Source organism: Gymnoscopelus braueri (assembly GCF_963280865.1).
Source record: "Gymnoscopelus braueri genome assembly, chromosome: 8".
NCBI classification, from domain to species: Eukaryota; Metazoa; Chordata; class Actinopteri; order Myctophiformes; family Myctophidae; genus Gymnoscopelus; species Gymnoscopelus braueri.
Window position 1 is genome coordinate 44,789,637 of NC_137609.1, and position 15,678 is coordinate 44,805,314.

Consider the following 15,678-nt stretch of genomic DNA (forward strand, 5'->3'; position numbering starts at 1 on the left):
AGTAAAGCTTTCCCACTGCTCATAGTGAAAAAGCAGCTTAATGAACCTCACTGCAGACAAGTATGGCACCCTGTTTCCTCCTGGAAACACAGCAACACGTACAGGAAACAACATGTGTACTGTATCTGTCCTAGTGCCACTTCTAAAGGCACTTTTAGGTCCCTTTGTATGCTAAAAAAAACAACAATGTAGGCTTTCATGGGATCCACGTTTATTAATATAAAGATGTCATGGTTACCCAAAGGCTGTTGCTAATCAGATTAGCAACAGCTAACATAATGATATGTGGGCATGTCTGACCTGGAATTCCATATTTGGACGTGGCATAAATTGTGACTAACCTGAGACAGCAAACTCCATTAGAGTGCCTGTTGGTGTCAGTGCACTGAGACATGTGGGCAGGCTGTCATCACTCCCTCGCTCGTTACCACTTCCTGATCCATGTATTTGTAAAAACAAAGAAAAAGAGTGAAGACCAATTATTGCATGCAGTTGTGTGAATCACAGATAGCCTACCAGTACTTTGTTTATCAATACGAATTTGTGTCTCACAAAATGTAATTTGCTGCTACAACTGATTTACCATTTTTGACAAGCCTGACTTGGGGTGCATCATCGTGCAATAAAAAGACAAGGTGGAGTATTAAGCTCAATTTATACCCCATCGCACGACTTTGTCTCTTGCCAAAAAGGACAGATCTTGAAGGTAATAACTTAGCTTGAGTCAGTTCTTGTCAGCAAGAGACACCGTCGTGTGACATAGTATTACTTAGGCATTAGAACAGATGGAGCAACTGTAAAGGTCCTTACACACCGGGACGATTTTTTTCATGCGAATTATACGTTTTTTTTAAAAACCTTATAAAGTCAATGCAAGCTTCCACACCAGTTTCGCGGAGCGAAAAAAGCGTCTTTTAATTATTCGGAACGAGTCCGAATTTTGCGTATATTCGCATATTCGCCGGTGTGTAACCGCCTTAAGAATGGTCTGAGTGTGATATAATATTCCATCAGTTCATCTTAATTGTTATCAACCATGTGATGTAACCAAACTCAGGCTTGGTTCATATCGATAAGCGTTGTTTTATAGCAGTGTTTCCCCACAGACAGAAACATGCCTGGGAAATCCTTAAAGGACCAAAGCTTTACAAAGTCGTGCTCAGACCAGACTGAGACAACTGACATTGTACACAGTAGGGGTTGTACTTGTATGAGTTGTACGCATGTACAGTATGTGAAATTCCACCAACCACCAGACAGTATGCTGACGCCAGAGGCCAGGATCTCTAGGACCACTTCATGTAGATCTGCCTCCTCTGGAACCCCAGTCTGCAGTGGACGCCTGCCGCTGTCCCACAAAGCCTCCAGGACGGCCAGGAACTGTGCAGCGCTGCAGTCAAACATCTCCGTCAACATGTGCTGTGTGGCGGTACGAGGCCAAGGCACCTACACACAATACAGTACAAGGCAAGGGGAAAGGAGCGTCTGTCAATTACAGGGCCCTGAGCGCAGACGCTGATTGGCTCACATATCATTCAAAACATAGAAATATGAAATACACTATAATATATGATCAAATATAATCATTCGTACACATGGTATGTCCTTCAGGCTGCTCTTCTGTCTGCCTCTGAAGAGGCTTTTGGGTCTCCTCCTGGCTTCGAACACCGCCCGCTTGAACACCATGGTAGCCAGCTAAAAAACACCCAGCACAATACCTCAGTTCACGCTTCATATTACACATAGGTAACTTTCCATTGTACAGCAGAACAAAACAGCAGCACCACTGTTGGCAGAACAGCAACATTTTCCTGTCCCAATATTACATTTAACCACTTAAACCCTATATACTTCATTGACCAGAGTCTGTACTTGGCTGCCTAATGTTTTCCGTCTATACGTACCAAAACTCTTCACAGAAAATAGCCGATCTACAAGCTCAGTTCAAGTGGTTGAGACTTTTAGTGGTCCACCCTTACTTTGATAGTAGCTTCCTTGTAAGCTCTCTTAGTCTTGCTGGTCAGCAGAGTTCCAGTCTGGTCCTCCAACCCAGCCAGGTCGCTGATTTTCCCCAGCGCTCGCTTGGCAAACACCTGACACAGTGTAGTAGGGCATGTGATATTTTACATGGTAAAGAATGTAGGTAATGATGTCAAGATTGTTAACATTTTCTTATTAGGTGAAACACAAATCAATTGTTAAATTATTGTAAAGAGGCTGGCTGTGTGTGTGTGTGTGTGTGTGTGTGTGTGTGTGTGTGTGTGTGTGTGTGTGTGTGTGTGTGTGTGTGTGTGTGTGTGTGTGTGTGTGTGTGTGTGTGTGTGTGTGTGTGTGTGTGTGTGTGTGCGCGTGCGTGCGTGCGTGCGTGCGTGCGTGCGTGCGTGCGAGAGAGAAAGAGTGAGTGAGCGAGTGAGCGAGTGCGTGGGGGTGAGTGTGTCACCTCACCTGTGCCTGTGTTGCAGCCTGGTTGTCGTAATAACACCGGCAGACAGCAGAGTAGAGGGTGGCCCTCCACGGCACATAGCGGGCTGTCATCAGGGGGACGGACATTTCTAAACTGCAACTGGCCCACAGCAGGTACTCCAATGCCTGGAGGGGAACATTATAGACAGACAGATTGACTATACCCTAACTATGTTTTCATGTTTTCAAGTATGTTAAGGCCATGGTATGTATGAAAACTGGGTTTCAAAAGGAATATATTGAATCTGAATCTTATCACATGAGGATCCTTTCGAATTCTTTATCAAACCATTTGGGTAAATGGTTAGTGAACACTGACGTATGAGGCAAAAAGATGTACAGCTTTCAGTGTACTTAGTGACAATACTTAGAACAACAGACAATAATTCAATAATTTAATGAAGGTTTTACTTTTTTCCCCAACCTGGGCCCTATTTAGTTACTTGTTGCTGCCATTGCCAATCGTTTATAATAAAAACTCTGTCACTGGTTTCAATGTAGAGTTTCACTGTGCTGATGGCATTTTTCTATTCTGGTTATAGTAATGTATTGCTTTTTAAAGCTGGATATTGAAGTGTTGTTGTATTAGAGACAGAACCTGTGCACTGCAACTCATGGTCATCAGGTAGCGGCAGATGTTGTAGATGTTTAATGAGCCTGAAAACATTTGACAGAGAGGGACGGTCAGGTCAAACACGATAGAGTGAAATTGCCATTTGTTGCACTACACTTGTATTTGTACACAAGTACAGTGATGATGACGAATAAACAATGTATTATTCATTTTGGTTTCTGATTCACAGATATAAGGTAAACTGTATTGATACTGGGGGATAATCCAGGTAAAATATGGATGTCCTGCACTGAAAGAAGGGTTCAAACCTGTGTAGAGACAGTAGGCCTTTAGATTTTCTTGTGTTTTTCTTATAACCATTTAATACTGAACACCATACTGTAAATTATGCAGCATTAGTTACGTACAAAACTATGCAAAACAGTACTAAGATAACAAACCCTAGCCGAGTGTGATGTATTGCAGTGGTTCTTAGCCTGTGGGTTGGGACCCCCAGGGGGTCCCCACATGATTTTGGGGGGTCCCCAGATGACAGCAAAGGGACAATTTAAGGACTTTTAATACCTAAATACCCCCTCAAAAAGGGGGGGGGGGTGAAGAAAAAAGAAAAGGAAAAAAAAGACCACTACTGCATCAAAAGTAATCAACAAACTATACTATAAAAACTTGTCAAACATTGGCCAAATTATCAAGAAAGAGGCAAAAATTTTGAAAATAGCCGATCTACAAGCGTTGTGAGCTTGTAGATCGGCTATTTTCACAATATTTATCCGTGGAACCGAGTCAAACTAAATATAATGCCTCAACTCCCACAATTCCAAGTGCTTGTCAGGGTGGGGGGTCCCCAGTTCAAATATGATAATTTTGGGGGGTCACGGCCTGAAAAGGTTGAAAACCACTGATGCATTGTACCATTATATAGTTGCCAGCAGAGATGCTCGTGTGGCTGAAAGGCCTGCATTGTGATCCGGATTAAGTCCAGAACACGGAGCAGTCTGCCGAGTCCCTCCTGGCTCAGGACACCACACCGCTTCTCCAGCTCAAACATACACAGGAAGTAGCCCTGCAGTGCACGGAACTACACACACACACACACACACACACACACACACACACACACACACACACACACACACACACACACACACACACACACACACACACACACACACACACACACACACACACACACACACACACACATACACAAACAAAATGTATCCCTAGTTAGGAAAGGTGGATACAGTTTAATATCCACTAGTCTATTGTTGTCATACAAGGCATAAAACAATGCAGTTCAGTGTACAGAGAGAGAGAGAGAGAGAGAGAGAGAGAGAGAGAGAGAGAGAGAGAGTGAGAGAGAGAGTGCTGTACCTTCAGACTCATTATGTCTTGGTGTGTGTCAAACCCTTCGGGGAAGAAGCAGTCCATGAACTGTTGCACATCTGTGATGTCAGCTACATTCACTGGGCTGTAGCACTTCAGGTGGAGGCTGTAGCCCTGCCACAACGCTAGCTGGTACAACTACAGGGGGGGGATATTGATGTTTCAAAACAATGTTAGGCTTTTTTGAAAGAAGCCTAACATAGGTACACAGAAGAATCCCAGGGTGTTGTTTTAATTCTGAGTGTAAAAAATGCATCTGTACAATTTCTGTGTAGCTGCTATCTGGTTACCTTTATTCCAAAGAGATAATCAGCGATTCGTAGCATGTTCTCCTCAAACACCTTGGGCGGAAGTCGATTTCTGTACTTGCTCTGTACCTCTGACAGGATTTTAATCCTTCAAATTTGGGGAAAAGACAGTTTATGACACTCTGATTTATTTGTGTGTATTTTTCCAAGTGCAGTGTGTTTCAAAATGCACCCAGAGCACCAGAACACTATCAGAAGCACAAGGCCTGGGTTCTGCACAATAGCAATAAACACAATATACACTTGACATTACAATGAGGTTTGTGAACAACAGACCAGGCTATTTAAAGTCAGAGCAGAGTCACTTTAGCCTGCATGAGTGTTGGTTGATGATGATACAGTGCATATTGAGTCACTGTGGGCAGACTAGCATACTGTATATTATATATTATACACATACAAACAGGCAGCCTTTACAGTCGTTTCACATCTCAATGACTAAATAGACCCTTTTCACAGGAGAGAAACACAGCTGAGGGTAATAACATTAATCATTTGTGGGTGAGCTTCATGTAGGTGTTACTGTTAACTTTACACACAGATGCACCAAAACACCCCCACAATTAATGTTATTACATTCACATGTGTTCACACATATATAATATAAAAATGTTTGCTGAGAAAAGGGTCCATAGCAAACGGGGACAACAATCATGACACAGGTGAGAACATGGCTGCTGATGGTCAAACTAATAACAAGAAACAGGTAGGCTAAGGCTTACTGTAACTGTAGGTACAGTACAAGTCCATTTGAAGGGAGACCAATTAAACCCCACAGCGCCCTCTGGGGGCGAACCGTAGCCACCATCACTATACTTTCTACGGGTTACTTTAGTTATCAAGCTCAAACCAGCTGTGGTGTAAAGTAACTAAGTACATTTACTCAAGTACTGTACTGTACCTTTGAGGATTTCCCCCCCCATTTTCAATACTTTCACTTCTACTAGATCTCAGTGGCAAATGTCGTACTTTTACTCCACTATTATTTGACAGCTTTAGTTACTTGTGAAATGGGACATTCTACACAATGAGTAATTTTACTTTTGGTACTTTAAGTATATTTTGATGCCAATACTTTTGTACTTTTACTCAAGTTAAGTACATTTTGACCGGACTTTTACTTGTAACAGAGTAGCCTATTTGTACACTGCAGTATTTGACACTTTTACTTAAGTAAGAAATGTGAGAACTTCTATCGCCACTGCATGCTTACCCCTTCACATAGCAGCTGTTGTCCTGAGTGGGCGACGAGGCGACCCTTTTCATAAGTGTCAAGAACACGTTCATCTCCCTTTTCAAAGCTACAATAACTGGGTTCCTTTCATCAAGTTCACCGTAATACGAAGCAGGAAGGTTCATTTCTGTCCCCATTTTGGTTTGTTTTTGTTCTATTAACCAGCGGCAGCGAGTAGCAACAGCAAACTACACCACGACGACGAGGCCAGGCGGGTTGGCATGACAACGACGCTACTCTGCTACTATGGGGGTGGTAGCAGTGTTATCACAGCCATGAACGCACACACGGTCAAAATCCATTCCGATGGTCATTTCTAATGAATTATTTCACCATTCAGCGGGGGAAAAATAACCGTTATTAAAGATACATTTTCGAATAGGAAAAGTTGTGTGTGTGTGTGTGTGTGTGTGTGTGTGTGTGTGTGTGTGTGTGTGTGTGTGTGTGTGTGTGTGTGTGTGCAGTGGTGGAAAAAGTACTCAAATTCTTTACTTAAGTAAAAGTACCAATACTGCAATATGAAAATACTCTGTTACAAGTAAAAGTCCAGAATTAAAAATTTACTTGAGTAAAAGTACAAAAGTATTGGCATCAAAATGTACTTAAAGTACCAAAAGTAAAAGTACTAAATATTAGAAAATAGCCTAGGTATAAAATAGAGCTAAAGTGGTTAATGTGTGTTTCATAATATCATAGTTTATATCTGAAAAGTAACTAGTAACTAAAGTTTTCAAATAATTGTAGTGGAGTAAAAGTACAATATTTGCCGCTGAGATGTAGTGGAGTAGAAGTAAAAGTATTGGAAATTGGAAATACTCAAGTAAAGTACAAATACCTCAAAATTGTACTTAAGTACAGTACTTAAGTAAATGTACTTAGTTACTTTCCACCACTGTGTGTGTGTGTGTGTGTGTGTGTGTGTGTGTATGTGTGCGCACGTGCGCTAGCGCGGTACTTGGTCGCACGCGTGCACACACGCACGCGCACACACACACACACACACACACACACACACACACACACACACACAAACAAAGGGAGAAGGGATCTAGGGCATGGGTGGGACACTGACTGTACAGGTGGGTATCTATAGACACACATGAAAGCTAAGTTCATGGAGAAAACATTTTTGATGTAGGATGGTGGTTTTCAGACTTGGTATTCAGGGTCCCCCAGGGGTCCTTATACATTTGAGGAAGGTAGTGCGCGCACATCCATGGCCCATGGTGCAAGACAAGCAACAGTAGCCTATCACAAAAGGAAATAGAGTCTGCACACTGGTAATGCTGAAAAAGCTTTTATTGCGTCGTCAACGTTTCGGTCAATTCAGATCTTCATCAGGAGTCTGGACATATACATTTACATTTAACCACTCATATTGGCCACTGTAAGGTGTAGACATTTAGATATTAAAGTGTAGACATAAGGATAAGGATAATTCCTTTTAACAGGTCGTTCATGAAAGTCCTTGCGGTCTTGTTTCCATTTAGACAACAATACAAAAAGAACTTATGGTCACACTGACAAAATCATATCCAACACCCTTGACCAAATGCATGGCCATTTTGATTGTCTGCGACTTGAGCAAGTTTGAAAACCCCTGTCATAGTTATCAACTGAGCTCATAGAGAAAAGATAATACTGCACCATACAAACTCATCAGTTCCCATTCTACCGGACATCCACCACACACAAATCCAAAGCTTCTGGCCTAGAGGGCTAATGCTTTGGCAACCATAGCCATGCCTCAAACACACGCACGCAAAACCATTCGTACACACAGGCAGGGTCCCAGACGGGAGTATTTCCTGGGAGGTGATCCGAGGGACATCAGCATTATCCCTGGCCAATGTAAACTCGTGCTCATATCACTGAGAGAGAGAGAGAGAGAGAGAGAGAGAGAGAGAGAGAGAGAGAGAGAGAGAGAGAGATAGAGAGAGAGAGAGAGAGAGAGAGAAGCAAGTGGTAGCATGAGAGTGAGACAGACAGTGGAGAGAGTGAATGAAAGAGTCAGAGTTAACCAATAGAGCGATAGAGAGATGACCATCAATTGTTGGATAAATGAAAGCGAGAGAGAGAGAGAGAAAGAGATGGAGGGATAAACAGTTGACATCATCGTTCTAGAAGGATCAGTGTGTTGGCAGGATCTGATCGAGTGTGTGTGTGTGTGTGTGTGTGTGTGTGTTCATGTTTTTGTGTGTGTACGTGGGTGCACAAACAGTGAACCAAAGCCGAGGCCAGAAGGGAGGGGTCAGTCAAGGCCTATAAATGGCCCTGCGGTGGCGAGAGCAGAGCAGCATGCAGCAGCTCCACGGCCCGGACGGAGCCCACTAGAGAACAGACAGAGCCAGACCACCAGCCATCAGCCATCCCCCAACTCACCAGAGCCAGGACCCCATTGCCTGTCTCCTGCCTGTCATATCTCTCCACCCCTGCTGGGCTATTTCACCATGGACATCCCCATCCAGTACCCCTGGTACCGGCGGATTCCCACCCCTCGGCTGACAGACCTGCCAGCGGCGGCAGACGCGCTCTCCGATTGGCCACTCCTCTGGCCATTTTCTTGGGCCCTCCCTTGGGTACGCCCCTCCTACCTGCGCTGGTTCAATTGGCCCGACAACGGGCATGCTGAGGTAAAGAACATGTTCCCTTTTTACGTACTGTAACCCTCCATCGACTGCTTGTCTGTCTGCCATGTTTTGAATGGACAATATGACGGAATCCATATTCAACAGGAAGCCATGAGAACAAAGGTCCATGTTTCTTCAACTGAAATGTGGGCTTCTTATGTGGGGACAATGACAATAAGCTATTGTGTGTTATTGTGGTGCCTGGCAGAGTGCTCGTCAAAGGCCTGCAATCCGCAGCTTTCATTCTCAGAATCATTCATAAAACTCACATTTAGGCACTAGGCAGTAAGTGATATTGATAGAATGCATGATGACCACAACGTGTAGGTATAGAAGCAAGTGCCCAAGTATCAGGGTCAAATATCACAACTAATAGGGACAATATATCAACAAATACATTATTACCAAGAGGGTGCATTTATTAGAATTACTGAGTCCTGTGGTCTAATCTAGTGGTTCTCAAACATTTTCATGACAGGGACCCCCAAATCGATATGTATTTGGCCGCGGACCCAGATCTGAAAAGACTTTGTGCCAGGGACCCCCAGAAGAAAAATTCTAAATTTGTTTCAAGATTTTTCAAAATGTTTCAAAATCGATCCAGACAACGCGTTGTGCTGCGAGCTTGTGAATAGCTGAAGTATAAAAAATGTAATGGTTAAACTGATAGTGATGCTATATTATTAACTAACTTTGCCTGGGACCCCCCTGGAACCCCTTCAACTAGGACCCCTGGGGGTCCCCGTACCCCACTTGGAGAACCACTGGTCTAATCCATGTGTTGTCTGCAGATGCGCGTGGAAAAGGATCGATACATCATTTATCTGGACGTGAAGCATTTCTCCCCCGAAGAAGTGTCTGTCAACGTGAGCGAGGAGTTCATTACAATACATGCCAAGCATGAGGACAGACAGGTCAGTGGGGATGTAAACCAATGTCTCTTTAATCTGATGATGGCGACCTATAGACTACTGCAGCGGTTGTGATTATTATTCTGATTCAGTTTCAAACATACATCCCTCAGCTTCCTGCCGGCAGCTATAACCCTCATTTAGCATCAGACAAAAAAACAAAACAGTCTACAGTTTCTGAATGTATTCTATTGACTGTTAGCCTGTACAAAATCTCACCTCATCTCGAATCATCTCACTTCACCTCAAATCATTTCACATCACCTCCTCTTATCTCATTTCAACTAATCTAATCTAATTTCCTATTTTCCTCTCATCTCATCTCATCTCATCTCACCTCAACTAATCTCATCCCATGTTTTTTTGTGTCCATGAATGCATGTGCTAGCAGGACGAACACGGCATTGTATCGAGGGAGTTTCTGAGAAAGTACAAGCTTCCTGTGGGCGTGATGGCCTCTGAGGTCACTTCCAGCCTGTCGTGTGACGGCGTGCTGACAGTCACCGCCCCCCGCTCCCCCGCCTGTCCGGAGCGCTCGATTCCCATCACCTGCGAAGACGGTGCAACAAGACAGAAGAAGTAGAGCAGAACCCGACCCTTGACCTCTGACCCTTATCCAACCACTAACCCAAACCATTGCTGTCCCTGTATCTCTGTACTCGGTACGTCCCGTCTGTCCCATGCTCGTTGACAGCAGTGTGAGTGTATATTTGTCTGCTTACTGTACATGTTGATAGCACAGAGTGCTTCTTTGTGATTAGTCAATATCTGACCCTACAGCCGGATTTATACTTCATCACTCAGCGGTGCCACTCGTCGAAAAATAAATAATGAGTGAAAAACATATGCACGATGTTGGGTTTTTCACTTGAAAATCAAATATATTCGGCAAGCGACACCTTTGTGCGATGAAGTGTATATTAGGCTTTAATCTATAGTTTCCTCTGTAAGCGGATGGTGCTTTCACGCCAAAGTCTAATTCACTGAACGGAAGTGATAAGCTATACTGCCTGGGAGTACGCTGAAAGGCATTTTAAGACATAATGTAGTGAGGAGCAGGCTTGGGTGATTAACACACTGACAACACTCATTCTATCTATCACATATCTGCAGAGCAAATTTATTTTTAATATACCTTTGTGCCTTATAATATATTGATGCCACTGTGCATGTGAATGACATGTTCAAAACTGTACAATGGCATTTAGAATTTAAATATGTACAAGTCTGCTTATCGACAACTTTTCTGGCATTAAAGTTACTAGAAAGTGACAGCATGTTGACAACATTGTCAGCATTTGTCGGTGGAAAAAAATATAAATAAATGGACACTGCTAATTCCAGGCTAACAACAACAGAATTAAATATCAGTTTAAATTGGCAGTACTGGTACAGTGAGGCTTATTCACTAGTATTTTCAAGAGCCTGGTGAAGAGTAGGCTACTAACGGACATAAATTCAAAATGTCATGGTGTGCCGAAGATAATGTCTGAGAAAGTAAGGTGTTGGTGGTTTTGATTGTTTGTTTCTCTGTGTGGAGAATAAGGCTTTCTGGAAGCATATAAGTGTCATAAGCCTGATTTGGTGTAAATCGGGCTTCAGTATGTTGTAAAAACAGACTAGGGACCAGGTGTAAAGTCTGTCTCTGGAAGGACCGGGGGCAAAGAAGAGGGAGGGTGGATCAACAGGAGGACAGCTGAGGATGGGGGGGCCAAGATCAGAATTAATATTGAAAGAAGGGGAAGCTGGGCTCCTTGCTACCGAGGAACATGAGCTCAGAGCTGCTAAGATCAGTGTGTGTGTGTGTGTGTGTGTGTGTGTGTGTGTGTGTGTGTGTGTGTGTGTGTGTGTGTGTGTGTGTGTGTGTGTGTGTGTGTGTGTGTGTGTGTGTGTGTGTGTGTGTGTGTGTCTGTGTGTGTGTGTGTGTGTGTGTGTGTGTGTGTGTGTGTGTGTGTGTGTGTGTGACTGAGAGAGTGAGTGTGCGCGCGCGTGTGTGTGTGTATGTGTGTGCACGTGTGTGTGAGAGAGAGAGTGTGTGTGTGTGCGTGTGCGTGTGCGTGTGCGTGTGCGTGTGCGTGTGCGTGTGCGTGTGCGTGTGCGTGTGCGTGTGCGTGTGCGTGTGTGTGTGCGCGCGCGTGCGTATGTTTGTGTATTCTGTGTAAAGGTGCGTGTGAAGTCCATGTTTGATATGAGCATGAGCCTTCATATTTATAGCTGCATTCATGTTTGCTGAGATATAGCCCATGGCTCCATCAATACCCTGTAATGATAACGCCTCCGCCAGATGTATTAACAAACAAACAAACAAACAAACAAACAAACCTGTTTTGCATAACAATCATTAGAATAAACCTTGAAACATTAATGTATCTCTGTGTCTTCTCTTTGCATTAAAGCGACGTTGAACTTTGGTAGAACCTTGGGTTGCTACCATTATATTTATCTGTTGCTTCTAAAGCAGTGATTTTCAAACAGGGTGTCAATTTTGTGACAATCACACAGTACACATTATCATTGCAATATGTACTGAACTATACAAAAAATCATGAATTATTTTTTTTCTCTTCTTTTTTATTGTATTATATAATTGTATTATTGTATCACATATGAGCTGGTAGATCAGCTATTTCCACTATGAATACAGGTGTGCATTGAGATTTTGAGTTGTCCATTTGGGCACAAAATAATTGAAACCCACTGTTCTACAGCGATTCTATACACTCATTGTATAGTGAGAAACAGTTCTCAAAATAAAAATTTTAGCACATAGACAAACGTAAACAAAGTGGATTCTGTCACTTGTAAAAAAAACAGGTGGCACATACAGTAGCACAGGTCACAATTATGACATTTACGCTTTGAAAGTCAAATTGATGGACACATTCATGCACACGTGCATACACATGGACATGTTGCCAGAAAAGTAAGAGGTTAGATGGGGTGACACAAGCAATAAAACAATGAGCATTGCACATTTTTAAGCAGCAGCGGTGCTTTGTTCAGCCTTGTTAAATACCAGTTACATTTATGAAAGCTGACAGTAGTGGGGGATAGGGGTAGCTGTGGGGCTTACTGCATAACAGCTTTATGGGTTTGGTCATCAGCGCTGACAGGAATAGCCAGTTTTATTGTACTTAGAGTCGTTTAGGCTGCAAGAAGGTTGTGTTCTTCACTGGGGATGTAGGTCAGCTGTGCACCTCAGTAACAGTAGAAGTCCCATTTCTGCAATTGAGAGGAGAAATCCATTAAGGGGACATAAAGACCACACACACAAACCACATGACTCATAATCCACTGTGAGTGTTTGCGTGTGTTCATGCATGTACATGCATGTTCATGCATGTGCGTGCGTGCATGTGTGTGTGTGTGTGTGTGTGTGTGTGTGTGTGTGTGTGTGTGTGTGTGTGTGTGTGTGTGCGTGTGCGTGCGTGCGTGTGCGTGCGTGCGTGCGTGCGTGTGTCCACCTACAGTAGTCTTGACCTCAGTGGTTGCTGGTGTGATTGCATGTGTCTCCTCCACCACACTGCTGGGAAAATGACCAACCCTAGCCTCCTGCTGCCCATAGTAGGAGTCCTGAACCTGTTACATTAGCAACGAGGATTGAAATGTAAATAAAATAAAAAACGAAACAAATATTAAGTAAAGCTCTGAAACTATAGCATTCCACACTCACACTGCCGGCCCAGAAAAGGTTTCCTCTGTCCTTGAGCATGGCATAGACATAGACCAGTTGGCCCTGTCTGATTGGGATGAACCGGCAGTCACCAGGATAGTAGTCCTGCAAGGCACGTGCTATCAAGATGGTTTCTAGATCAGAAGGAAAACAGAAGCCAAATAAATGGTGAACTACACATTCTCACTCCCAGGTCCACTGACAAGTTGGGCAACATCTGACCAAGCGTCAGATGATTGCTATTTGGTGTCTTGTTCACTTCAACACATACACTTTACTTAGAAAATACCACAACAACAACAACAGATAACTGCTTAATTTACAATAGACATACAGTACATTGTTCCCCCTTTGATATTTCTACTTTAACATCTCTCTAATGTGGGGGTTTGGGGGACACATCACTAAGCATTGTGAAGCAATAATAAGCCACAACACCATGTTGGCAACATGTTGGTTATCAATGAACTAAAAAAGCGACCTCAGTCCTTCAGCACATGCTAACCTGTAAGCAGCAATGGTGATTTCTTAAGCCTTGTTAAGTGCAGTTATTATTACTCTGATGTGTTGTTGGGCATTCATTTGCAACACCACTCCCAGGAGGGGATCCATAATAGTGCTGGTTTGTGTTCCAGCCATCTACTTTGGGAATCATTTACACCTGGAATACGAGGTGCATGCAACTAACTACCTAGGAGAATATAAAATGAGCCATATGATACGATACGAAATGATATGATACGATGTGAATATAATTACTACTCACGGCTACACTCGGAATCGGCACACAGTTTCTTGTCGGAGAGTTTGGGCATCTGTCTTCCAGCCTCAGAGAGAGGCAGCACAATGCACAGCAACAGGAAGCAACAAAGACTGTAGGCCATGTCTGTATCTGTGCGTATCCGCTTAGCTTTGGGTTGTATTGTGGAGTTGTTTGATATCCTGCGTCAGTCTGCTTTCTCTGAGAAGGGGGTCCGATAATGGCAGACCCTTTTTCTCCAGCCCCAGCACACTTAAACGTTTACACACACACACACACACACACACACACACACACACACACACACACACACACACACACACACACACACACACACACACACACACACACACACACACACACACACACACACACACACACAAACAGAGCTCCTTTCAGCCCTTCTAGCAGGTAAACAGGATGAAGGGTATGAGGTGGAGGAGGAGGAGGTGCCAGACTAGACAGACCCCCGGTTGTGTACTGACCTCCTTCTCTCTTCCCCTCTCACCCTGCATTACCTCTAGTTGTGAAATGACTGGCTGAATTCTCACAGGGCACTTGTGACTTGTTGCACTTCCATAGTACTTGTCATATATCATTTAGGTTTGGTAGCAGTTTTTGTCTGGCTGATTTGTGTATTTTCTTATATAGTATATCTACTGTGCAGAGATTGAGTACGCATTATGTGTACATTCTGTAATGCCTTGTCATGTGTTCCTATTCCTATAGCAACCTTGCTTGACAGCAGAGCACACACATTCTCTGAAATTCTTCTGAAAGCATGGTGTGTGGTTCTCAAAGGGGGTGTCAAGACCGTTAGACTGTTTCTCAAATACTAATTATTGTTAGCAGAAGAGATCAACGCTGGAGCAACACGGACCTTCCTCAGAGTCACTGACTCTGAGGAAGGTCGAAAGACCGAAACGTCAGTGACTGTATGCTTGCACCTAAATAAAAAAGGCTTAAAATGTCTGTGTTGCTCCAGCGTTGATCTCTTCTGCATCTGTTGTCCCTGCCCCTGTGACGCACCGGACTGGCCGTTTAAGGCTGAGGCGCAACGGTAGAATCCCTTTGTACTAATTATTGTTTATTATATCAAACAACAACTGGACTGTTTTTCCAAGCAGCACATTGTTACATATCGGCATACAATAAAGTACAGTGTTTCTACAAGGGGTGTGACAATACACAAATTTCACAATACGATACACGATATTGGGCTCACGAAATCGATAGATATTATTATTTTCTTTCTCTTTTTTCAATTATCATCAACATTGGCCATCATCTTCAGTTTAAAAGTGCTTTATTTATAAAAACACAAAAAAATAGTTTTACACACAAAAAGAAATACAATTATAAAGGCTTAAGTAAGTTCTCACCATAAACCCCTTTGTTTCAGAGGACATGTAGACACTAAAGATAATATAAATATGAATTCCACTTAAATCATAGTCATATTCTTGTCATCTGGACTTTACCAACCGTGTAGCCTAGATATTCACAACAATTTGAACAAAATAGCTATAAGCCAGAGACGGTCGCTTGTAAAAAATCTATGGCTTTGATGCCATAGATTAGATGTTGGCCTAGACAGTGTAGAAACGTAATTGCCTTGATGCATGTGCGTCAACGAGTGTCAGCTGGACACAGACTCACACACACACACCTGCCTTCTGCAGTGCTCTGAACTGAAAGTGACTGGAGTCTTGTCTCATTTATCTCCAAAATCCTTTGAA

The 15,678-nt window shown here is 43.1% G+C and overlaps 4 protein-coding genes across 5 annotated transcripts in view; 2 read left to right on the forward strand and 2 right to left on the reverse strand.

The window, feature by feature from the left end:
* The window catches only part of cfap54 (cilia and flagella associated 54), a gene marked incomplete at both ends in the record, with an annotated part of 38,858 nt that extends 32,768 nt beyond the window's left edge, over positions 1–6,090 (reverse strand). The window contains 10 exons of the mRNA XM_080436142.1: positions 1–80; positions 1,251–1,446; positions 1,594–1,695; positions 1,980–2,093; positions 2,446–2,589; positions 3,062–3,120; positions 3,950–4,076; positions 4,412–4,561; positions 4,714–4,819; positions 5,945–6,090. The exon at positions 1–80 is cut by the window's left edge and continues 33 nt beyond it. Of these exons, the coding sequence (XP_080292268.1) occupies positions 1–80; positions 1,251–1,446; positions 1,594–1,695; positions 1,980–2,093; positions 2,446–2,589; positions 3,062–3,120; positions 3,950–4,076; positions 4,412–4,561; positions 4,714–4,819; positions 5,945–6,090 (1,224 nt within the window). The remainder of the gene's footprint in view (positions 81–1,250; positions 1,447–1,593; positions 1,696–1,979; positions 2,094–2,445; positions 2,590–3,061; positions 3,121–3,949; positions 4,077–4,411; positions 4,562–4,713; positions 4,820–5,944) is intronic.
* The window catches only part of sh3pxd2b (SH3 and PX domains 2B), a 233,610-nt gene extending 227,095 nt beyond the window's left edge, over positions 1–6,515 (forward strand). Inside the window, exon 15 of the transcript XR_013933647.1 lies at positions 6,430–6,515. The gene's annotated coding sequence lies outside the window, so the exon portion shown is untranslated. The remainder of the gene's footprint in view (positions 1–6,429) is intronic.
* A 1,763-nt stretch (positions 6,516–8,278) lies between these two features.
* LOC308090469 (alpha-crystallin B chain-like) lies at positions 8,279–10,353 on the forward strand. 2 transcript variants are annotated; one of them, XM_080435665.1, is made up of 3 exons: positions 8,279–8,598; positions 9,387–9,509; positions 9,895–10,353. In XM_080435665.1, exons 1-3 carry the CDS (start codon positions 8,416–8,418, stop codon positions 10,087–10,089), a joined length of 501 nt encoding a protein of 166 aa, XP_080291791.1. In that variant the 5' UTR covers positions 8,279–8,415; the 3' UTR covers positions 10,090–10,353. The 2 variants fall into 2 exon arrangements, with proteins under 2 accessions (XP_080291791.1, XP_080291792.1); XM_080435666.1 differs by having other exon boundaries at positions 9,898–10,353.
* Positions 10,354–10,592: 239 nt separating this feature from the next.
* On the reverse strand, positions 10,593–14,203 carry mia (MIA SH3 domain containing). Its single transcript, XM_080435346.1, has 4 exons — positions 13,946–14,203; positions 13,180–13,313; positions 12,975–13,085; positions 10,593–12,728 (listed from the first exon to the last, which is right to left on the reverse strand). Exons 1-4 carry the CDS (start codon positions 14,061–14,063, stop codon positions 12,705–12,707), a joined length of 387 nt encoding a protein of 128 aa, XP_080291472.1. The 5' UTR covers positions 14,064–14,203; the 3' UTR covers positions 10,593–12,704.
* Between the last annotated feature and the right edge of the window lie 1,475 nt (positions 14,204–15,678).